Source organism: Jaculus jaculus, chromosome 12 (genome assembly GCF_020740685.1).
Source record: "Jaculus jaculus isolate mJacJac1 chromosome 12, mJacJac1.mat.Y.cur, whole genome shotgun sequence".
NCBI lineage: Eukaryota > Metazoa > Chordata > Mammalia > Rodentia > Dipodidae > Jaculus > Jaculus jaculus.
Window position 1 is genome coordinate 51,977,578 of NC_059113.1, and position 25,130 is coordinate 52,002,707.

Sequence of the window (25,130 nt, forward strand, 5' to 3'; positions counted from 1 at the left end):
GCTGGGTCTCCTCTCTGGCCTGCCATGCCTTCCTCCCATCATGAAACATCCCCTCTAAAATGTAAGCCGAACTAAGCCCTTCCTTTTCTTAAGCAGCTTCTGGTGTTTTGTCCCAGCAATGAGAACTGACACACCTGGTGAGCTTCCCAGTGTCCTGCCTTCTGGGCAGTATGCTTCCATCACAGCAAGCCGCTGTCCTGCTCCCTGATCTATCCCTGGCCTATACACTAAGGATGCTTGGTCAATACTGAGTGGTGGTGGACGGGTCAGTTACTCTGTTCCCAGGACCTGCGCCTTAGTTTCTAGCCCAGGCCAAAGGACTCCAAGCTGAAATTCAAGCCAGCAGAAACTCCTTGCCCTGCCCCCACTGCCCCTTGTTATCTAGTCTGGGCCCATAAGAGGCCTGGAGAGGGAAGATCCCAAACACCCCTGTGGCACCCCACCCTGAACTGAAACACAGTGATTATTTTTCTAAACTTTTATTTTATAGCAATTGTCGTGATTAGAGAAGTAAATAACACATTTAAAAACCTTCTGGAGCCAAAGGATGCCAGAGTATTTACAAACACACGGGGCTGGGGAGGCAGGACAAGGAAGCATGGGGCTCTAGGGGTGGGATTCCACCCATGCCCATCCCACCAGCCACAACATGGGCAGAGAGAGCATCATGTAGCTTTAGGGCTCTCTGCCCAGAGGATCTGGTGAGAGACTTTGGAACCCAACTCCCATCCAGGGAGCTCCCCACACCCCACAGGCCAGCTCAAAGGGCCCCTGGGAAGCACCAAAGGACGGGGCAGTGTGGGGGACACAGGGGCTGAGACAGGTGCCAACAATTTGGCAGCCCTGGGGTGGGACAGACACGCACATGTGTTCACACACATTGTACCTTCACATAAAAACCATCAAGGGTGAAGTTACTTTATTGTCTTCTAAGTCTCCATGTCTACGGTGTTAATTTTTTTGCTAGTATAGTGTGTCTTCAACAGTGACATAAATTGAGGTAAACATCTGTGACCAACACCTCTCCTAAGGGGCACAGGGTCCCGACCTGACCAATAAACATAGCAGTGATGACGGCAGCAGGAACAGTCTTGCTTCAGGGTCAGGACGGCCTGGGCCTCTGAAAACACGGGGCTGGGCTACATACCTAAGGTCTCTTCCTACCATCCTAGAAACTACGACAAGGGAGAAACTTCCCACACAAGATCGCAACAGAAAGGGCGTACGAGCGAGCGGGATATCTACTGTGGAATCTCGCTTCCTTGTTATTGCACATCAGGATGTGGAGAGGCCTAAGGCAAGAGAAGTCTCGGCTGGGAGAGGGGACCACATGGCCCCTGGCTGGCCGGGGCAGTGATGGGGGCCTCTCTGAGATGTGGCTCTTGGCGGGAGGAGGGATTTGCTACTTACCTGGCACACTAGGCAGGTGGGGGCACCCCAAAAAGAGTGGGGACAGGCCCTGCACAGTTTGTAAACGGGACCCGGGCAGAGCAGGGAGACCTATAGCCCTTTTGTGGTGGGAATGAGGGTTAAGGATGGAGAGGAGACTTGAGGTGAGGGCTCCAGGCCATAAAGTGGTTGATGACCCCTTCAGCCGCCAACCCTACCACAGGCGCTCCCCCCACCCTCCCTGAATGCCTCAGAATCCCCAAAGAGAACTTGATAGAAGCAGCCCAGGTCAGTAGGGCAGCCTACGCGGGTTGAGGTTACTGTAGGTCCCTCGGGCCTCCAGTGGGCAAGGGTCCCAAGAGAGTGCTAGGGGAAGCTGGGTTCCTCTTCGGCTGCCTAGGAACCTAAACCAACAGCAAGATATAGTGGATCACAGGTCAGGCCAGATGCACAAGGCTCCCCATTCCCTGCTCACCACATATTTGCCCCTCCCATATCCACAACCTCCTGTCACACCCACTGTTGGGTTTCTTCCCTTTCCCCACCCCCACACATATCCAGTATCAAACAGGGCAGCAAGATTGGGCAGTTGTGGGCGGGGCACTGCGAATGAGCAGCTGGGCTCTGCACTCATTCCTCTTGTCCTGGGGACACAGGACAGATACTCCTGGTCTCTCCCCACCAGCATCAGGAGTCCCAAGTGGAAGTACCAGACTAGCTCGAACTCGGTGCCTGTGTGGCCACAGCAATGGCCCTCGCTCCTGGGCCCAATGTCCTCATCAGCAGGCGTGGGGACATCACTAGATACTAGGGGCTGTGCCTAAATGCACACACGTGACATCCAGACTTTTGCTACCTTTTCCAGGACTTGACCTCTGCCTCTAGTCTCCAGGGCTCCCTGGTGAGCCCAAAGCCCTCCCCAGCTGGTCCACGGAGGTCTCAAACCCCATCACTGCCCTACACTAACGGCCTTTCTGTGCCCAAGGTGGGGTGGGAATTGTGAGGTGATCTGCCAGGGGTCCGAAGGGCCAAAAGTGGTGTCAGGGCTCCGGAGCTTGGGAAAACAGCTCACAAGCTCCCAGCTCTGGGTGTGTCAAGGGCCTCTGGTCCTCGGGTCTGCGGGGCTCGGTTCCTCGGGGCGGAAGTCGGCCACCCACGGGTGAGGTCGTCTGGTAGCTCTGTCACCAGCCTAACACGGACCCGCTTGGTGTGCGGGCGCCAGGGTCTCCCAGTCTACGCTACTCCCTCCCGCCGCGGCTCCGGGCGGGCGGCCCGGGGCTCCCCGCACGCTGCCTGGCCGAGCTGCACGCTCGCTCCTCGGGGGCCCGGCCGCCCGAGGGCGGGAGGCTCAGACGCAGATCTCGATGGCCGTGGCCAGCACCACCTGCCCTTTGCTCTTGTCCGGGCGGCCGTCGGTCCTGCCGGGGGGCCCGGGAGGGGCCAGGCCGGCCTCGGGCACGGGCACGGGCACGGGCACGGGCACCGGCACCGGGCCGACGGCGGGCGGGGCGGCTCGCGAGCCGCTGCCGCTCTCCGTCAGCACCGTGCGCTTGAGCGGCCCAGGCGCCTCGAGGCGCAGCGGCCCGGCCGAGGGCAGGCGGTCCCCGGGCGGCTTGCGCGCGCGGTGCGAGGGCCGCCGCCGCAGCTCGGACGTGAGCTCGTGCTTGAGGAAGCGGAAGACCTCCTTGGCCGGCCCGCGGCGCTCGGGCTCGAGGGCCAGGAGGCGCTGGAACATGCGCAGCGCGGGCTCCGTGAAGCGGCGCCACTGCGACGGCAGCCCGGGCAGGCGGCCGCGCTGCCAGCGCACGAACTCCTCGAAGAAGGCGTCGGCGCCCGACGCGGCCTCCCACGGGAAGTTGCCCGTGAGCACGCAGAAGATGAGCACGCCGAAGGCCCACACGTCCACGCCCGTGTCCACCGCGAAGCCGTCGGCGCGGCCCGCCTGGCACACCTCGGGCGCCGTGTAGGGGATGGTGCCGCTGACGCGCTTCACGCGGCAGCCCACGCGCCGCGTCATGCCGAAGTCGGCCAGCTTCACGCGGCGGCACTCGCGGTCGAACAGCAGCACGTTCTCGGGCTTGATGTCGCGGTGCACCAGCTGCCGGCCGTGCATGAAGTCCAGCGCCAGGCCCAGCTGCTGCACGCAGCGCTTCACCGTCTCCTCCGGGAGCCCCACCTGCCGGAAGTGGGCGCGGCTCAGGGCTTCTGGGTCCCTTCCTTACAGGCCCTGCTACCTGCTCACCTGAGAGTGGCCATTCTCCGGGCCTTCTCACTAAGCCTCACCACCCCCATCCCCACCCCCAACCACCCGGCAGAACAGATTCCATCCAGGGACTACAGCCCACCACTCTCCCTGCTAGCAAGTCACCTTCTCTGGGAGACCAATACTCAGTTTTGTTTTGTTTTGTTTTTGAGGGCTAGAGATTCAACCCAGGGCCTTCTGCATGCTAGACAAATAGCCTGCACTAAGCCACATCGCCAGCTCCCCAGCGCCCCCTTTTTTTTGCAGTCTCACTCTGTAGCCCAGTCTGGCCTAGAACGGGTGAGCTTCCTACCTCTGCCTCCACCTCCCAGCTTGTAATGCTGGGATTACAAGCATGAACTTATTGATTGAACAGTCTAACTTCCCCAATTTCACACACCGGTAACCCCAAAAACCATCCCTGTCTGTGCCAACACCCGAAGTACCTGGGGAGGGATGATGTCGAAAAGGTCCCCTGCAGGTGCATACTCCTGGGCAAAGACATAGCAGTCCTCTGTCTCGAAAACCACATCAAAGACCTTGATGATGAAAGGGCTGGACGACAGGCTGTTGGTGATGCTCACTTCCCGGAGGAAATTCTTCAGCTTCGTCTTGCTCTTGTTCACAAACTTCAGAGCCATTTTGGTGCCTGGCAGGGGTCACAGCAACAGTGGTGAGGCCCTCCTCCCTCTCACACATCCCCACGCTTGGCTGCACAACCTACCCTTGCAAGGCCAAGTGGCCCCAGCTGGCAAGACATCCTCCTCTTACAGATGGGAAACAGACCCAGAGAAGGGAAAGGACTTGCCTGAAGTCCTGCAGTGGAGCGGGCAGGCCTGGGTCTCCTATACCAGTCTGCAACCCTCCATGAGGAGGGTGGCCAAGGGGGCCTGTTGCCTCTCTGGAGGTGTTTCCCTGCCACACTATCACTCATCTGTCATGTCCACCCTCCCCCTAACGGAACATGGACCCCTACAGGGGAACCTGCCTTGTACCCTGTCTCCAGAATACAGCACACAAAGGTGTTCAGCAAATGTTTACCAACGCATAAATGAAGAAAGGTACAGGTTTCTGATGCTAATACCATTTGATAGTCACAAAATGCTCACATGGCGGGCCCCGCCCTCTGCACGTCATACCTCAAAACTCACACTTCTCAATGACCCTAGAAAGTGGGCTCTGGTGAGCCCTCTGCTAAATGAGGAAACCGAGACACAGAAAGGTGGTCACTTACTCAAGGTCACACATAGAAGTAGCAATGTGATGGGCCCAGGGTTCTTCCTGCTGTCATCAGTAGTCAGAGGCCCCTGCCCCAGCAGATACTGGGCGCCATCCTAGTTCAAACTCTCTGTAGCTACATGATCTTGGCTGAGAGACTTAATGCCTGGGTCTCAGTGTCCTCATCAGAGAAAGAGAGATGATCAGGCGAACCTCACAAGACCATCTCTCGCCACCCTCTTGATAGGGTGCCCTACCCTCAAGGACTACCTGAGGTGGTTGGCATGTAAAGGATTTGTAATGAAGCCTCCTCAGGCCCCAGCCTGTGGAGCCTTTTGCAGATGGAGCCTTGCTATAGGAAGTATATTTCTGGGGCAGACCTTGGGTTTGATTCCCCTACTGTGTGTGTAGAGCCAGCCAGCGCTTGCTGCTTTCTCCCTCCATAGCTCCTATACAAAGATGTGAGCTCAGCCATGCTTCTCTCCATCCTGAGGAAGCTTCCCCTTGAATCTGTAAAGTCTGGAATAAACCCTTTCCTTCCATAAGCTGCTTCTGGTTGGGTAATTTGTCCCAGTAACAAAAAGCTAACTGCAATACCATGCTCACCTCTGTCCAGCTCCCTGGGGTCAGCTATGACCAATGTCTTCCAAGCACAAGTGCCAGCCTTGCCCATTCTCTGACTACAGAAGTCCCTGGGCACATCCCCTTGGATTGTCTCAAGGATATATAAGTGGCCCCAAAGCTTTCTACCCTCCACTCTGAGTGCTCTGCTCGACTCCACCCTTGCCTGCAGCCTTTCTACATAACACCCACCCCATCTCCTTCTGGACCTTGCCCCCTGGAGAGCCCCACCATGTTCCCATTACACCTTAATAGTCTGCCATCCTACCAACACTTACCTGTGCCCTTGTAAGCCACCAAGTCGACCTTCCCATAAGTGCCTTTGCCCAACTCCCGGACGAGCTCATAGTGCTTGGTGACATCGCTGGCAGCCAGTGTGCGAAGGGTCAGCGCCTGCATGTCCTCTGTGAGAAGGGGCACACCCGCACCAGGCCCAGGGGCAGCCCCCGGCCCGCAGCAAGGCAGGGAGTGGAGCGGCTCAGGCTCAGGGCAGCCCACGCTCATCTTCTCCCTGTCATGAGGTGGTGACATGGAGTGAAAACAGGCCAGGGCCCCTCCACCCACCTCCTACCTCCTCAGCACTCAGAAAAACTCCTGGCTGGACCCCCTACCAGGCCTGAGATGAGCATAAGAGGACAGTGAGCATCTTTGTCCTGTCACCAAAGCCATTTGGGGACAAGGCTGGAGCCAATCACTGACCCCTCATTAGCACCTGTGTGTCACAAGTCCATTTGTCTCATGCTGTCCCTGCACACTGCCCAGCAAGGTACACAAGTTTGTTATAAAAAAGCAGCCACACACATGCTCGTGTTAACAAGTTCTGTTTTTATTGTTGTAGGTGGTACTAGAGGTCAAACCCAAGCTTAGTGCATGCTAAGCGTATGCTCTTCTGTCACTGAGCTACAGCCCCAGCCTCATTCACAAGTGTCAAGGGAGCATCTACTGTGTGCATGATGCCCATCAAAATCCTGGGGACCCACCACTGAACAAACATGTGCAAATCCCTGCTTTTGAGGACTTATGTGCTAGGGGAGACGGACAAACACAAGCACTCATGTTACAGTCAGGGGCAACTTAGGCTCAAGGGCATGATGAGACTGGGGTCAGGAAAGGGCAGGAGCTGTCTTACCATAGCCAATAGCCATGTAGTTTCACTCCAGATGGGCAGGATGGGACCAATGTGACCACACAGTAGGAGCCCATACAGGCTGCACCAACAGCCTTACAATGCCTCTCCAAGCAGATGATGTAACAACCCCTCAGGTACGTATTGCACAGATGGTCTTAGGAACTGCCCAGGCTCCTGCCCTTAGAAACAAGGACTGAGGGTCTGTCCTACAGAGACCCTGCCTGTTCCCCCACATTCCCATCCTGAAACCTCTTCATGTCCACACAAGCTGGGGGTGGTCTTCACAGATGCTCCCAACTTATTTTTATCTTATGGTTTTTCGAGGTAGAATCTCACTCTAGCTCAGGCTAACCTGGAATTCAGTGATCCTCCTACCTTTGCCTCCTGAGTGCTGGGATTAAAGGCATGTGCCACCACACTCGGCTGTGCCCACTTTATAACTACTGAGTTTGCCTCTACATGGGCCAGAACCCTTGAATCACCCTGCAGCTGTTGGAGTAGGGCAACATATGACTCTAGGGCTGGGGACAGAATGACTCTCTGACAATGAAACCAGTACCCAATGTGGGACTTTCATCTCTGTCACCCCCTTATTTCATTTCCTTTTCTGTAGTTTTATTGAGGTCTGATATACAATAAACTACAGATTTAAAACACACAATCTGATGAGTTTTGACATGTATATTTGTGAAAGCATCAAGATAATGAATATGTCTGACACCCCAAGAGTTTGCTTTTGTCCCTTTGTAAACTACATCTGTCCCCATCCTTGTCTTCCAGGCAGCTATCCAGAACTTTTGCTTCTTATCTGGGAGTGGAGCCTTTCCCAGGTGCACTGCACAGGTGTGCATCATGTCGTGGCACTCATTGGCAGAGCGCCAGTCCCACAGCCATCCGCTACCTTCCATGCACTGCTCGGGCTTCTCATTCTAGAGGCCTCCAGCTCACATCACAGCTGCTCCAAATTCTGTTCCCTAAGGATCAATCTGCCCAACAGCTCTGGATGGGATGAGGTGTAAATTGGGAGCCATGCAGCTTGGATCTGAAAGCCAAACCCATTGCTTACTAGCTAGATGTCCTGGGCAGGCTACTTCATGTCTGAGTTTGCTTCCTCTCCTGTAAGGGGAATTTATAACAGAACCTACTTCCCAGGCACTGATTATGAGGATTAGAGAAACAGGTGTGGCCAGGCGTGGTGGTGGCACATGCCTTTAATCCCAGAATTTGGGAGGCAGAGGGAGGAGGATGGATCATTGTGAGTTCAAGGCCAGCCTGAGGACTACATGGTGAATTACCAGTCAGCCTGGGCTAGAGTGAGACCCTACACTGAAAGATCAAAAAAGAGAGAGAAAGAGAGGAAGACAGGGAGGGAGGGAGGAGAGAGGGAAGGAAGGAAGGGAGGGAGGGAGGGAGGGAGGGAGGGAGGGAGGGAGAGAGGGAAGAGAGGGGGAAGGAAGGAAGGAAGGAAGGAAGGAAGGAAGGAAGGAAGGAGGGAGGGAGGGAGGGAGGGAAGAAGGGAGGGAAGAAGGGAGGGAAGAAGGGAGGGAAGGAGGGGTGTGTTGTGCTGAGGAGCTGGTACACAGTAAGTACTCTGTAACTGTGCCACCCATGTGTCCCCAGGCTCATTTGAGCATTAGCTTTTGCAGGGTCAGGACTCGAGTAGTGCTGGAGGCGGGGGTGGGGGTGGGGTGAGGGGGGGTCCCTCATGAGCCCTGCCACAGCACTTCTTCCCCTGCCTTCCCTCCCAGGCTGCACGACCAGCCTCCCACTTCACACAAAGAGAAGGAACATCAGGAGGGAACTTCCTGGCCTCCCACCAGCCTCAGGCGGAGCTCCATCTGCACTGTCCTCTGTGCTGGCTAGGGCGAAGAAGCCCCTCCCAGCACTGGATTCCACTCTAAGCTCCTGCTCCCTCCCTCCATTCATGAACCAGCTCTGCTCTGCTCACAGACCCTGTTCTCACAGAACCTTCCCACCCCCATCTTCAGCCTTTTCTTTCCAAGTTTATTTTGATCACCACACGTGCCAGGGATGCCAGCTGAAGTGCCAGGGATGCCGGCTGAAATGCCACAATGTTACCCTGGGAATCTAGTCTCTAGCATGGTGACACTTTCAGAGACCCACCACCACCACCACAGCCACCAAGAAAGAGAAAGGCATCAAGTTCCTGAGAATCCAGTCCCGCTTTCCTGTTCCCTCCACCCTCACTCCTGACTGGCCTCTGCCCCTGAGTCTCCATGGAGTCACAGCTGTAGGCTGGGCCTGTCGCAACCACAACTGAGAAAGGGTCGGGTGTTATCACCCCAAGGTAGTTTCTCCCTGGCTTTGGAGCTGCCTGGGACCACAAGCCTTGTCAAATGCTCTTCCACTAGAGTCAGCAACGGAGGGCTAGCTTCAGTCCCAGGGGTAAGGGGCATTACTTCTGTATGTCCAGGATCCTTCTGAGGACAGTATGGGGCTTTCCTGAGGGGTCTGATAAGCCCGTTTTAACCCTGAACTTTCCATGCCTGCCAGGAAGATATGCTAGGCTGCTCTCCTGACCCTCTTAAAATGAGTGTCAAGTCCAGGATGCTGAAGAGATGGGCACATGTGTGCAGGCACATGTGTACTCAGAGTATAATTCACCCATTGTGAACTTCAGCCCTGCTGGTCACCTCAGGCTATTTCTGTATACCTTAAAAGCGTGCCTATACATACAAAAAGCTGTAGGTTTGGCCATCCTGCTTTTCTTCTCTATCCCACACCCAAGACCCAAGGATTCCTGGCCTGCCCCTGACCCTTAGGGTCAGAGCTGCCTCTGGACACTCTAGTTGAGTCCATGCTCTGATCTCACACTAGCTCTGCAGGTTTCAGTGACCACCCTTCCCAAGTTAACACTACCTCCCATTTCCTGTTCTGCTGGCTAACCTCCTCAGGTCCTACTCCTATATGTTTTTTTTTCTTTTGGTTTGTCGAGGTAGGGTCTCACTCTAACCCAGGCTGACTTGGAATTCACTCTGTGTTCTTAGACTGGCCTCAAACTCACAGCGATCCTCCTACCTTTGCCTTCTGAGTGCTGAGATTAAAGGCATGTGCTACCACGCCCAAGCTAGAATGACTCCATTCTGTATTCTGCCATTCCCTGTAACACTGTTTCCCAAGAGTGACCAAAACCACCCCTCCCAATTATCACCTTTATTGGAATGACCCAGACCACCTGTCAGACTGTCCTGCAACCAAAGAATTCCAATGACCCCACCACCCCATAAAAATCCCCTCATCTGTAAGGGAAGCAAGTGGCTTCCAACATGCCTGGCCAGAGCCCTTCTCTGGCTTTCCCCAATAAACCCCATCTTTGCTGGAGCAGAGTCTTCTCTCTCATTTCCCACTTTTTCTACCAGGCCAAGAGCGCCTGGGGGTCTGAGGCAAGCTGATTTTGCCCTGTCCTGCATTCCCGCCTGGGTTCGCTGAGTATAGTTTTAGGGTCCCCCGAAAAGCCTAGGCTCCCTGCTGCAGATGTTTTCTCTGCAAGGTGTCAGCAGAAGACAGTGACTGGCTCCACAGGTCTGTCCCTGCTACTGCTGCGTCATCCCCAGGTACACGCTGTCTCTGACCCAGTTACCAAGCAGGAGTAAAAAAAAAAAAAAACCAGCATGGGCCTTGAGCAGTCTTGGCCTGGATCCTCATATGAGTCACTTCAGCTGAGTGACCTTGAGTAAGTCCTGCCTCACCTTTGGGCCTCAGTTTGCACATCTACATGCTAAGTAAACAAGAACACAAATGAATCCAGTCCTTACTGCAGGCCACACCTACCTAAGGATCAACTCAGCTAATCTTCCCAACTTTACGCTGTAGGGATTATTACATGATGGTGTAGTCACTGCAGAGAGGGTGAAAATGATGTGGCTTGCCCATGGTCACACAGCTATAATTGAAACAGGACCCAAATTGATACTTTGCCCACTTTGTTTTTCCTCCAAGACATTGTTGAGAACATTGTACCCAGATCCCTCAGTTGCTGGGTGGAAAACTGAGACACAGAAGAGGGTAAAGTCTGGATCAAGGACACACATGCCATCTTCACAGCTCCTGTTGGGCACCAGCCTGAATTCACTCATTTGCTCTCAGTGAGGGCACATGGCAGGCCGTGACTCCTGGTACAGACAGACATCATCGTGAGATTCGGAGTGAAGCTCGACAAGTCCGCCTTGCTGCGTGGCGGGAAGGCTGCGGGCGTGCTCGTTAGCAGTAGGACAAGCTGCCTTCCAGGCCCTTCACCAGCACTGCTGTCACAGCACACTTGAACGCACTCAGCTGTGGACTCCAAGTAGGACCTCCCAGCACCAGGCAGTAGAGACCTCTGCTGACCCCTGTTCCCTCCCAACACTCACCCCCCAGCACCCACCTACTCTCAGCCTGCACCAAGGGACCCTTTGGGTTGTATACTTCAAGGATATGTCCCCCTGACCCCAAGGGAGGCCACCATCTCCCATCTGTGTGGCTGCGGTGGTGGGTCCCTGTCTCTATACAGCAATTCCAGCTCTGTCACATGCTGAAGGGCCACCATGGTGGGGGAGGGTTCCCCAAGCAAGAAGCAAGACTGAACCACCTACCACTTCCTGTTGGCAGGCAGCCTGGGCTGGGTGCCACTCTGTGATGCTACACCCAGCCAGCACCCAACTCAGGGTACTTTGCAATCCATATTCCTTTCCACACACACATGCATAGACATACAAGCACACACACATACACACAAATATACACACATGAGCATGCACACCACCCTGACAAACTTTCCCTGAGTCCCCAAAAGAGGAAGGAGCAAGAAGCTGCCCTTGTTTTACAGAAACATTTTAATGAGGTATGACTTGTATATATCAATGTACGATCCAATGGTTTAAGTGAAAGTATACCTGGGCAGACATGTCCCACAATCAAGTGATGCTTTCTAGTTCACAGATGAGAACAGAAGCTCTAGAGGCTGGTGACCTGCCCGTGGCAATGACAAGTCCCTGTCCATCAAACACAAGCCTCCTTCTCTTTTTTAAAAAAAATATTTTGTTTTTATTTATTTATTTGAGAGACAGAGAGAGAGAATGGGCATGCCAGGGCCTCCAGCCACTGCAAATGAACTCCAAATGTATATGCCACCTTGTGCATCTGGCTTATGTGGGTCCTGGGAAATTGAACCTGAGTCCTTTGGCTTTGCAGAAAAGTGCCTTAACTGCTAAGCCATCTCTCGGGTCCACAAGTCTCCTTTTCCACACTAAGAAGTCACCACACTTCTCAGCCTCCTTCACATCTAGGTGTGGCCATATGGCTGGTTTACCCCATTGGGATGTGTACATAATTGATGTTGGTTGGGGGGGGGAGAAATGGCTCAGCAGTTAAGGCAATGTCTGCATAGCATAACATCCTGAGTTCCACTCCCCAGTACCCACATAATGGCGGATGCATAAAGCAGCACATGCATCTGGCATTCATTTGCAGTGGCTGGAGGCCCTGACAGGCCCATTTTGTCTCTCTCTCTTCTCTCTCTCTCTCCTTGCAAATAAACAACAAAAAATAATAATAATAATTGTATTTTTTGAGAGAGACAACAAATGGGAGAGAATCTGTGCACCAGCGTCTCCAGCCACTGCAATCCAACTCCATACGCGTGTACCATCTTGTGCACATATGCAACCTTGCGCACTTGTGTCACCTAGTGTGTCTGGCTTATGTGGGATCTGCAGAACAGAACACAGGTCCTTAGGCTTCACAGGTAAGTGCCTTAACTGCTAAACCACCTCTTCAGCCCAATAAAAAATATTTTTTTTTTTGACGCAAGCCCAACAAACTGGTCTTTTTTTTTTTTTTTTTTAATGAGAGCAAGTGTGTGAGAGAGAGGCAGAGAGAATTGGCGCACCACGGCCTCCAGTCACCACAACTGAACTCCAGATGAGCACACCACCCTGTGCACACATGCAACCTTGCTTGTTTGTGTCAACTTGTGCATCTGGCTTACATGGGACCTGGATAGTCAAATGTGGGTCCTTAGGCTTTGCAGACAGGCATCTTTGTTTAAATATTTTTTTTAACTCCTGTTTTTTAAAATCTTTATTTTATTTTATTTATTTATTTACTTGAGAGCAACAGACAGAGAAAGACAGATGGATAGAGAAGGGTGTGCCAGGGCCTCCAGCCACTGCAAATGAACTCCAGATGCATGTGCCACCCTGTGCATCTGGCTTACGTGGGTCCTGGGGAATTGAGCCTTGAACCGGGGTTCTTGGGCTTGATAGGTAAGCGCTTAACCACTAAGACATCTCTCCAGCCCAAAAATATTTTTTTAAAACCACTGAGGTTCCCTCAGGATGGTGAAAATGCAGAGACCAAAAGACCAGAACCCAATCCCATAAGTGGCCACTTCTGGGATTGGGTTCTGGTCTTTTGATCTCTGCATTTTCAAAGGCCCTTTTTAGGCAACCCACAGATGCCAGCCAGGCTTTCTTCTTTTCTATTTGTTAAACAAGGTTTTTCCCTGAATTTCCTGGAGCTTCCTATGAAAGCCAGGATAGCCTTGTACTTGTGGGCATCGTCCTGCTTCACAAGTGCTGGGATTATAGGCAGATCCTCATTCTGGAGTCCCATGATTCTCTACCCATGCTCAGATCTCCTCTCTCAGGTGTGAACCTATGTTGTGTCTCTAGCAAGGCAAACCCCTAAGGCACCCTAACAAAGGCCTGGTCTGCAAGGGTGCCCCTGGCAGCAACCTCACTTCTCTGAGTTAGTTTGACTAAAAGTCCCTGTGAAGAAAGTAGCCATGTGAATTTCAGGCATGGGGTAGGGTCAGCCCTATGACCTCTCCCGTGTCAGTCAAAGGTGAGGGGCTACAGATGATGCTGGAGCATCCGTTCTCCACACCTCCATTCGCTCTCCCTGCCTCCAGGGTCCTCCCTCAGAACCTCCTTAGACATGAAGTTAAATGTATTGTCTTTTAAAATTCTTCACTGTGGGATGGAGAGATGGCTTAGCAGTTGAGGTATTTGCCTGCAGAGCCTAAGGACCCAGGTTCGATTCCCCAATACTGGAGGTAAAGCCCAATGCACAAGGTGGCACATGTGTTTGGAGTTCATTTTCAGTGGCTAGAGGCCCTGACACACCTATTCTCTCTCTCTCTCCTCTCAATTAAATATAATATTTTTTAAATTCTTAATAGTTTTGGTTATCATACCAAATGATAGCTTTTATTATGCATCTTTATACTTGCAGACAACAATGCACTTATTCACATACATCCCCTGCTACCCCCAGTTGTCACCCTCCAGGCCAGACATAAGGCCAGCTTTGCTCAAGCCTTGCCTCGCTCACAGATCTGCTGTAAGGTTTGTTTTTGTTTGTTTACTGTTTTTTGCTAGGCAGCCCCGTGCGGCCTTGAACTCACCTTCCTACAGAGTTAAGGAAAGCACCACCACATAGCACCAACCTCTCAGTGCTGCAGTGGCTTCCTCATGACCCTGTGCTGTTCCCTTGCTCAGCGTCACTACCTCTTTCTTTGGTAGTGGGCCCACCCTCTCCCATGTGCTGATTCAGTAGGATGGTTCTCCACTCTGCCTTTAGGGGCAGTCCTAGCCAACCCATGGACACACTCCTCTGCCCCAAGATGGAATGTGCCCAAAAGTGACCCACTGCAGTACAGTTCTGGGACTTCCGCTGGAGCGATCAGACACACTTCCTCCACCACGGCTGAGGACACAGGGCTGCAACTGCGCCATCCCAAGGGGGAAGCATGCCTGATGATGCAGCAGCAAAAAGGTGCACAGCTGGAAGATGGGCAGATTTCTGGTGACTGGGCATGTCTGAACCCATTATACTCCTAGACATTTACTTCATCTTATCTCCTTTCTGTCTTCATTAAGTAGGCTGAGTTGGAGTTATGTAACTTTTGAGCTAAAACTCCAGACAAGTGTACTTCCAACCCAGCAAGAAATCCACGAGTGCCTTGAAAGCCAGCCCCTGCCTTAATCATCTTGCTATTCCCAGCACTGAGCCAGGGGGTGACAAATGCCGGTGAATAATTCCTTACGTGTTTGGGAAGTCGTAACTTTTTATATCTTGGCTTTCCTGAATGTGACCCTGCCTGTAGACACACAGTTATTTTCCTGGTGACATGTGAAGAAATGTTGGCCCTGTTTTGCAGACAGTAATACTGATGACCAGAGGGTATAGCATCTGCCCAGTCACACAGAAGGCTAGTAGTAGGCTGGGACAGGAGGCAGGACATCTTCAAGGCCAAGTGTCATTACTGTCTTAGAGCCCCAATCCTCTTAGGTAGCACAGATGGGAGTGGGCTGTGAGTGGCACTGGTCACTGTGGACAGAGAGGCTGGTGGTGCCAGCACCGTGCTAATGTCAACAGAGAAGACAATGACAATGATTTGACACTCAGCGATTCTCTGTCCTGTGCTAAGTACCTATGTAAATGCACTCATGAACTCCCCACCATATTGAATGGGGACTATTATTGTCTCCAAGTTACAGATAAGGAAAGTAAGGCACAGAGAAATCATTTGTGTGTATCTGTGTGCACACATGCATGTGTGATGAGGACTGAACCCAGGCCAGTGCTCTACCACTGAGCCACACCCCTTCAGCTCCTTTTTATTTTGAGGAAGGGTTTAGATGTGTAGCTCAGGCTGGCCTTGGACGTCCAACTTTCCTGCCTCAGCCTCCCATGTAGCTGAATTATAGGCATATACCACCATGCCCACTTGGTCATGTCATTAGAGCAAGATCATCCACCAGGAAGTGGCAGGGTCAAGACTAATATCCAAACATTACCACTCTGGTTTCCAAAGCTTAACCACTACTTTACTACATCAAAAGTAACACACTAAAAATTATCATTTATTCTGCCATCTAATCTCCACAGCAACCCCCTTTATGGAGCAGAGCACTTGAGCTCACAGAAACCTACCCAAAGTCACTTCAGTCACTCAGCCCATGAATGATATGGCCAGGATTGAATCCTGAGCTTCTCCCTCCCCACATCCTGATCTTTACTCTTGGTCTCCAGCCACAGGGTCCCAGACCTCCCTTGAAGCCTGCTGTCTTCAGCACTACCAGCCATGGACAGCACCCAGGACAGGCAGGGAGTGTTAAGCTCACCATCAGAGGGCTAGGAGGATAGGGAGCCAGTACTGGGATTGCTGCAGAGCTAGAACCAGGGTCCCCAAACCACTTGTGGTAGACACTCAGGTTGTGGTCAGCCTTGTGCTGTTCTAAAAAGTGAGTGACCATGTGTAGTCATCTGGTAGTAGATGCAGGTGTGTCTGTATGGTAACTTCTAGATATAGGCTGTAAGGTTAAAGGGTAGGTGGGTCTGAAATTTCAGCAGAGAACTCAAATCCTCCCCCACTCCAGTTGCTGGATGCCCTAGCCAATTAGAGGGTTACCTCTGCTGTGAGTGACCATAGCAGCTGCCACCAGCACACCTCCCACCCTCTGGGGCATCTAGACTGCTTGTGGATGAGGTCAGACAGTTCCAATGGTTAACACACTACCTTGACAAGGAGGAAACTAAGAACAGCCTTCTCATTTGCTAGTACTTGCATGAAATAACTCCAGAATCCACACAATAATAAGGGTACTTCACCCAAGATGGCCTCCAACTTGCAATTCTCCTGCCTCAGCTACCGGCCACCGCACTAGCTGGGCTGCAGGTGCTTGCCACTATGCCAGGTTCCACACAGCCCATCCGTGACACAGCATCCAAGGAACACCCATGTTACTCCCGGTTCCATCTCCCCACTGGCTCCTGCTTCATTCCAGTCTTTGCTGGCCATGTCCCCTGTGAGCCCCTGTGAAGCACTCTCCTCTCTCCCTGTTGTTCCCAGCACAGCTCCAGCCTGGGATCATTCCCTGTGACTGCACAGCCCTGCCCTCCATGTCCACATGGCTCACTTCTCAGCGTTCTGCTTAGATGCCTTCTTCTGACCCAGGGCCAACTTTCACCTTTCCTTCCCCCATACTTTGCTCTACTTCTTCCCAGCAGAACGTAGATCCTTCGGATGTATTACATAATTTACTGACTTCTAACATCTATTGTTGATTGTGTCTGCCCTCCAATTGAACTGAAGCACCTGGAAGGCAGGGATCCTTTTGCTTCCAGAATCCTCCAGAAGCCAACACAATGCATGGCACTGAGTTGAATGAAGACACTACTAGATCACTTGGGAGAGGCATGGGAACGGAGTGAAGGCACAGAAAGGAAAAATGAAACCACTAGGTATAATCGTGTGGGTCTGGATAGCAGAAGGAAGCAGGCATAGCCACAGGAAACAGCCAAAGAAGTTGCACCTGCCTACCAACCCACTCAGCATGAGGACTGGATCTTCTGAGAGAACCCAAGGACAACCAGCCTGCTGACCACTCTGAAACCCACAGGAGGCAGCCAGTGCTCAGCAATAAGGCTCTCCTGTTTCCCCAGAACAGGTACCTCAGTCTAGACCTCTTGATGATCTCCCTGAAAGTCATCCCTGCCACTCACACTGGCTAACCCACAGCAACGATCTGTCTGCACATGGACTCTCCTGGTAACTGCCAGGAGCATCCCCATGGCAATGCCTACTTCAGCACACAGCACTGGGGGTCAGAGGCCCCTAGAAAAAGCCTCTCCCTTGTTCTGTTTATTTGAGACAAGGTCTCATTATGTAGCCCACACTGGTCTCAAAATCTTCCTGCCTCATCCTCTTGACTTCTGGGTTTACAAGCACGCAGCCACCATGCTCAGCTTGCCAGAGTGACTTGACACAAATCTATACTCCACCAAGCATTCCTTCCTGGTCCAAAGGGAGGGGGAAGAGGAATGGAATATTCTCCAATTTCTTCTCTTCCCTTCACAGTACAAACCTTGGCTGTTCCTTCTTAGTAACATGACCTCAGGTAGGCTGTGTCCTCTGCCTAAACCTCAGTAACAGGGCTAAGGAAGCCTGCTAGACACGTGAGTTTTAGTGAAAATTAAATGGGCATTTCTTACAGTGCCTGGCAGGAAGGAGACACTCAGCAAGAGTTGGCTGGATGGAAAGGCCTGGGCTCTGGTTCTGCCACTGATGCTGTGGGTGAACTTGGTTTTGTCTTCCAAGTACCAAGGCCATCTTGCTAACTTTCACCCCTGAACCAACTCTAGCCAGAGAAACCTATGAATACCTTCCCATTTCCCAGATGAGAAAACTGAGGAAGATTTGAGACTGTCTCAAGTAACACCATAGAGATGAGAAATGCACCTGCTTCCTAGCTGCTCTTCCTCAGTCCTTCCACAGGGGGTCACTGTGCTCAGACCTATTCTCCCTCCCCCACAATCTACCCCTTACTTGGGTACATCCTTGGTGGCTATTGTGGTGCCTGATGCCCAATAGGCTGCCTGGGCTCCTGGGAAGAGGGAGACCTGGGATCACCCTCTCCAAGCTACTTAAGGGGCCAGGACCCAAAGCAGTCGACTCCCAGGACTCATGGCCTGGGAGATGTGGGCAGCTCAATGCCAGGGAGAGGGACATGAGGCTCAACAGGGTGGATACAGTGAGTACAGGATCTTTATCATTAGCTGATGGGCTAGGGGCCTGGCTGGGTGACCACCAGTGGACAACTGGTGACCATTTGGGGATATGGCTAAGTGAACAGAGGCTGTCCACAGACTTGGGCCCTTCCCAGCTCCAGCCTTCCCCTGAGCTAGAGGGGGCATACCAGGCTATAGCTCAGCCTAGCAGCCTACCACCCACAGTCAAGTATTTCCTACCATACCTAATTATGGGGTCCTGGGCAAGTCATGTGCTCTATAGACCTCCATATTCTCATCAGTAAAATGGTCATAGCAGCTGAAGACTGGCATAGTGCTTATCTAGCAGGCACAAGGCCCTAAGTTCCATCCCCAACATTAAGGGAGAGAAACAGGCATGATGAGGTGCTTCAGGTTTAAGAAGTATTTATAAGAGCCACCACCGATGAGCCACTTGAAGAAGTGCTGTACACAAATTGACCTCACAATAATCTTAAGAGACTATTATTCCCATTCTGTCCTTACAGCTAAGGAAACTGAGAATCAAAGAAGGAAAGATTAAATTGTGTGACCAGGATCATACAGCTAGGAATGGCTCAGAGATGGTATCTAGCTCCAAAACAGTCCATGAAGATGTGTTGAACACCTAGTATGTGCTTGGCACTGCCACTGAATCTGGAATACACCTGGGAGCTATGTAGCCCTGCCTTCAGGGAGCTAACATTCTGCTTCTAGAGGTAGCTGAAGTTAATGGTTAGGCAAGGAAAAGGAAGCAGCCGAGGATGGCAGGACAAACCTCAGCAAGAGACGCTGCACTAGGATAGCAGAGGGCCCAGGGAGGTGGCTGTGTGGGACTATGCTGGTAGTCAGGGGCAAAGAGGTGGCCAGCAAGATACATAAGGGCAGAGGAATGGGGCTCAGGGCAGAGGTGAGAATGGGATGGCCACTGTCATGGAGGACCTCTGTGCACACCACAGGAAGCTGGCTTTCACTCTCAGTGACTGAGAAACCCTTCTGGAAGCTGGGTCTTGTGCCAGGCCTGAGAGGTGAAGGAGGACACGGACGCTGACCTGGGAGACTCCAGTCAGCTAGAGGTACGGGTTCCACCCGCTCTCCCAAGTCCTGGAATGTGTTGGAGCCTGGGCGGAGTCCTGCCAGAGCCTTCTAATCCACCAAGCCTTGCGCACTATGCATGCACAAGAAAGGTGGCCAGAATCTTCCTCAAACCACCAGACAGGGAGCCTTGAGTAAAAGCCTGTGAACTCCAGGGCGCCTACTTCTTCATCTCTGAAGTGGGTCAGTCCCTTGCTGCTCAGGACTTTTGAGGGTTAACCCAAAAAGCAAACCTTAGGCTGGGCATGGTGGCACATGCCTTTAATCCCAGCACTTAGGAGGCAGAGGCAGGAGGATTGCTGTGAGTTCAAGGCCACCCTGAGACTACAGAATGAATTCTAGGTCATAGGTCAGCCTGGGCTAGAGTGAGACCCTATTTCAAAAAACAAAACAAAGCAAAAAAAAAAAAGAAAGAAAGGAAGAAAGAAAGAAAGGAAGGAAAAGAAAAGAAAAGAAAGAAAAGAAAAGAAAGAAAGCAAACCTTAGTACACCCCAGATGCCACTCCTAGCACTCTACCAACATTTATTCATTCGGTCGTTCCAGAAACCCTTCAGGGCAAGTGCTAGGAGCATCATCTCCTTCTTACAGGTGACAGATTTGAAAGGAGAGACACCTTACCAAAGTCCACAGAGCTGGGTCCAGCATGTTGGTGTAGTCACAAGCCTCTGCTCAGTGTCAGGGCCAGAGCCCTCCTGCTGTGATGGAGGGTGCTAACAGAGGAACCTGCTCTGAGGGTAGCTAGGGTTGTACAAGCTTTCTGGGACCAGCTCTTAGACCTGTGGTTGCCCCCACTGCGGGGAAAGCATGCTAGGCAATGGAAAGTCACAGCAGGTCCCTTGGCCTGGGATCAGCTCATCCACATAAACACCAGGAGCACTTAACAGATGCAGCCACTGGCCACAGCAGCAAGACCATGGTTCATCACAGCATACTCCCGGATCTCCATAACCACCTTGGGAACTGGGAGCCAGGCCTCCTTTCCAATCAACAGACACTCAGGCCAAGAGAACCCACTTGTCCAAGGGCAAGCTAGTTAGTGGTTTGGGGGCTAATGAACGTTTACACAAACCTCTGGTGGCACACAGAACTGGTCTCAAATCCCTGCCCCGGGCTCAGTGGAGTGTTGATCTAGAGGTAAAGTGAAAGATGCCCAGAGCCTGGCAGGATGTGCTGACAGGAAAAACTGTCCTATCACTTACAATCCTGGCATTAAGGACACATTGGGAATCCAATGTCCCCTCTTCAGGTGTGGCAGAGGTATGGTAAAAAGGACAAGGTGTGAGTAAAGAGCAGACTTTGGCCCTTCCATGCCTTCCTTAGTTGCTTCCTAAGATCTGGAAGGAGGAAGGGTGTGGGACAAGAGAGTCTGTGGCCTGGAGGGTCCACTGCCTGGGAAAGAAAATCTGTGGCCATCACTGCCTTCACTAAGGCCCATCAGGTACTCCCCTGAGGAGGTGCTGGGAATGAAGAGGGCCTCCCCAAAGAACTAGGGCCAATCCTGCAGACCCCACCTCCCACAGGGAAAGGCATGCCCACCTCAGAGCTTGCTCAAGCACTGCAAACTACTGCTTCTCAAAGACCCCTTCCCACCAAAGCCCTACACTCCCTAAACCAGCTTCTGAAGGAAGCGGACATTAGTTTATCTTACTTAGTCAGCTAGATGACACTAGACAGTACTCTCCTTGTTTTACAGACAAGTAGACTGACGCCAAGAGAGGGTAAGTGACTTGCTAAATGTCACATAGCAGCTAAGTAAGGTGCAGACCCTGACAGAGTCCTGACTGAGCCTGGCATGGTGCCCTGCCGTCTTGTCTGACCTCAAGCTGCTACAGACCTTTGTCCAGGAAGAGAGCACACCTTCTTCCAGGGCCAGCACTGGGCCCTGCCACAGGGCAGCTACTTGGCAAGCACTATTAGTTTCATTAATGTGGAGGGAATGTCAGGAGTTTGGGGATATGCTTTGGTTGGCCTGTTGGTTGGTTTGTAGATGGAAGCCAGGATCTTACAAGCAAAGTGCTCTACTGCTAAGCTACAACATTCCGGCTCAAAGGTCAGTATTTTTCAGTAACTGCTACATTGAAAGCCTCATCCCTACTACCTGATCGAAATATAGAACCCAGTCCTAGAATATCAGAGGAGGGGCCATGCTGAGAGCCTGTCCGTCAATTCTTCTCTGCACGGAATGGTAAACTGAGGCCCAGACAAAAGCTCTACCCCACGAATCATCACCAAGTCTTGGGCCCAGAATCGTGGCTGTTTGTTCTAGGCAGTGGCAGTATAGACAGCCTCCAGCACTGGGTGGGCTGTGGAACCTGGGGCCAGACTGAGGAAGTCCTGACTCACTTCACTACTGACCCTAATGACCCCAGATGGATACTCTGCCTATTCTAACTTCGCTTTGGGGACTGCAAGGAAGACAGGTGTGTGCAGAATTCACACAGACAACAGCTAAGCATACATTTTTCCAGCCTCTACCCTGCTCTATAAACCTAGAGGCCAGCTGCAAGGGCCAGTGAGTGACATCAACGAGTAGGCTAAGGGGTTCTGGGGACAGCCAGAAGGCATGTGCCCTGTCTGAAGAAGATGACCATTCTCTGGCATTGGACTTGGGTTGCCACATCCCCTGGTTTTTCAAGAGGATCTCCAAATCAGTGAAATCTTCAAATTATTCTGGTGCCAACATGTGAAATACACTGGATCAACAAAATGTAACTGAAACTCTATTTTGTACACTGGGCTCTGGGTTCCATAGTGCTCATGTGGCCCAGACAAGATAGCCCTAGTTTCCAGAAGCTGAACCTAATGTGCCAAGCCTCATAGCACATGGAGATACACGCCACTATCTCTAAGCCACCCATTCCCCAACCAATGAAACTCAGCCCTCTGCTATGCGCCAGCCCAAATCAGATCAAAAGGGGAGGTGGAGGTAGAAGCAGCTGCCAAGCCACCTTGAGCGCAATTCGAGGTCACAGGAATGGCTTATGGTGAATGGAGGTTAGAGGCCCAGAGGTGAGCCAGGGGTAGATTAGGGCAAACTGGAGAGGGCTGACTTCCCAGCTACTTGATTAGGGGAGTCACTGCAGAGAAGAGAGGAAGGAACATCTTCCTTTCTATCCCCTCTGGCCTCTTAATGGTTTTTCCTGGTCACTGTGACTCAAGTCCTGGCTCTTCAGCATGTGGTTCCACTCCTTTGCCTGTAGAGTGGTGTGTGACAAGGCCCTGGGCTCCAACATACTACAGGAAATGAACTCTTCACAAGATAAATAGGACACACCTAGATGCTTTTCACAGTCTAGCTCCCATCTAAATCCATGGTACTGGCTACAGAATAAGCGGGTACCTCTGTCATATTCTTTAAGAAATGCCAAGGTCACACAGCCTTCAGGGCAACTGGCTCCCCCATGCTAAGGGTGGCTGCCTTGACTGTCCTTGAATCTGCAGGAGGGGCTGTTACAAGAGACTGCCTCTGCTCTCCTTCTGGCCACATCTTCACCCTTGGGGCAATGCCAGCAGCAGGTGGGGTGGAGGCAGTGTACTGGGAGGGGTGTAAGCGAGGTATTAGGTCCACCATGGGAAATCAGGTGCCTCAAGGTGGGGTCAAAAGGTGGGCAGGTGGCCCTGACCAGCACAGCATGGGCAAACGGAAGCCCATGGGTCTGAGGCCAGACATCTGAGGCTCTGACCTGAAATGTGGGAGAAAGGCCCGCTCAGGAGTTAGAATATCAGACACACAGGTTTCAATGATAAATGAACAAAGAAACTCATAATGGGTTCCTTACCCAGGGTACTGCCTCCCCCTGCCTGTCTGTTCACCTGACACCTGCGGGGGGTGGGGGGAGAGGAGGCTCAGAGAGGACTGGGGGAACTCTAGCAAACCAATCCAACCCCTTCTTGGGATCTCTGATCCAGAATTCCAATATAAAACACCCCTTCTTGGGATCTCTGATCCAGAATTCCAATATAAAACACCTGGGGTTCAGGACTTCACTGAGGGTCAAGCTGGGCTTTGCAGACCTTTTAGAATAAGGCAGGAACCTGTACAGAACACACTGACCCAGCCCTAGATTTGGCCCTAGCTGTTCTGGAGGTCAGGGAAAGGGAGGAGACATAGGGGCTCTGACCTGAAATGGCTTCTTCACAGAGACTACCTCCCCTCCCCAGAAACTAGTATCTTGTGGTGGTGGGGGGGGGGAGGGGAATGCCCCCTTCCTGTCCTGCAGGAAGCACAATGGAGCCTGAGTGAAGACTCTTTCTGTGATTTGGGTGAGAAGCAGCGAAGCCACTGGGAAAATAAGAAATTCTCTGGGGAGATGGCACAGTGATTCAAGGAGCTTGCTTGAAAATATGAGATTCCCACTCATTCTCTCAAACACGCCCCTTCCCTGCCCTCCCAGACAAAGGCACACACCCAATGCCCCAGCCGTCATCCAGAACAGGGGATTGCAGCCCACCTCACTTGCGGGCACCTCTAAATTATCTCCTCAGTGGGGGGGTCAGGAGGGTCTTCCATTTGAAAACTCAGCCTGGCTTTGGGGCGGACGGGGTGTATAGACGACTTCAAGGACCTAGTGTCCAACGCTTCAGGCTCAGTTCTTTGGGGACACTCTCTCCCTCTCCCCATCCACTACAAGGTACCAGGGGCTCCACCCCCACTCCCTCTGGGGGTCCGTGTCTAAATATCCCCGCTAGGTTGGGGAGTGGAGGAAGGAAGTGGAGGAGGGGGCGGCTCCTCCAAGCGAGACACAAAGAGACGTCCTTCAGCCTCGGCTCCATGGCGACGCTGGGGAGGGGGAGCTCGCACCCAATACTTCCCCACCAGCAGGGCTCTAAGGACTTCGGTGGTCACTCACCTGCCACCCCTCACCTGGGTCCAGCTTACCTGAGCTGGGGCCGCGGGGAAGCCGCGGCAGGGGGCCTGGGCGCCGTCTCGGTCTTCGTCAGCCCGGCCCCGGGGGCTCAGGGCACCACAATCAAGGACTGAGATGCAAGAGGCTTAGTAGCCCAGGTCCCAGGGATGTGAGGTCCCCGAGGCTTCTTGCTAGTGAGGGGTATCTCGCGGTCGTCGGGTCCGTAGGTTGGGGATTCCTGTGTACCGGAGCAGGGGAGGGTCGGGACCCCCACCTAGGGGCGTGTGCGCTAGGTCTCGGTGTCCTGAGGTGTGCAGTGGCGACGAGGGGGTTCCCGAAATCTCGGACGGGGCACCGCGCGCTAGGTCCTGGGGCTCGGACTGGAGCGAGCGTCTTCACAGCACCGTGGCGAGGTCGCCGTCTTCTGGATGCCCCGGCAGCCTCTCTTTCCCGGGATGGGAAGTCGCGGCGTGCTGGGTCTGGGGTCCCCGCTGCGTCCCGGCTGTGGTGGGAGGCCCCTTGCGCTCCCCGGTGCGGGGTCCGGCCGGAGCTGGGATGAAGCCCCTCAGCCGCTGGGGGGCTCCGCAGCCGCCGCTACGAGCAGCCCGGCCCCACGCTCCCCAGCCCGGGCCTGGCGCGAGCTCCGGCTGCGGATCCCGCTCGCGCTCCGCCTGGTGCTCGGGCCCCAGCGCCGGCGCCCGCCCGGGCAGCGCTCCATCGCGGCATCGCGGCTCCGCCTCCCGCCGGCGCGGACCTGCCCGCCAGGCCCGCGGCTCCGCCCCTCCGGCTCGCGCGCCGCGGCCCGCCGCTTTGTCCGCCCCGCGCGCGCCTTCCTGCGCACGCGCAATCCCGCCGCGCGCTCCCGCCGCGCGCACAGATCGCTGGCCCTCCCCTTTCCCCCCTTCCCCCCCACCCCCCCCCCGCGAGCGTCCCGAGGGAGCCGCGGCGCCCCGCCCGCCTTCCGGCTGCGCTGGATCCTAGAGCCCGACGTCTCCCCTCTAGCTTTCCACCCCCGCTTTTTCTAGGTCAGAGCCCAAGAGGGGGCGAGAACGAGGT

At 53.3% G+C, this 25,130-nt stretch overlaps 1 protein-coding gene across 1 annotated transcript; it reads right to left on the reverse strand.

The window, feature by feature from the left end:
* Nucleotides 1-463: 463 nt before the first annotated feature.
* Nucleotides 464-24,701, reverse strand: Sbk1 (SH3 domain binding kinase 1). The gene is made up of 4 exons (XM_045131436.1): nucleotides 24,107-24,701; nucleotides 5,749-5,981; nucleotides 4,078-4,280; nucleotides 464-3,565 (listed from the first exon to the last, which is right to left on the reverse strand). Exons 2-4 carry the CDS (start codon nucleotides 5,972-5,974, stop codon nucleotides 2,738-2,740), a joined length of 1,257 nt encoding a protein of 418 aa, XP_044987371.1. The 5' UTR covers nucleotides 5,975-5,981; nucleotides 24,107-24,701; the 3' UTR covers nucleotides 464-2,737.
* Between the last annotated feature and the right edge of the window lie 429 nt (nucleotides 24,702-25,130).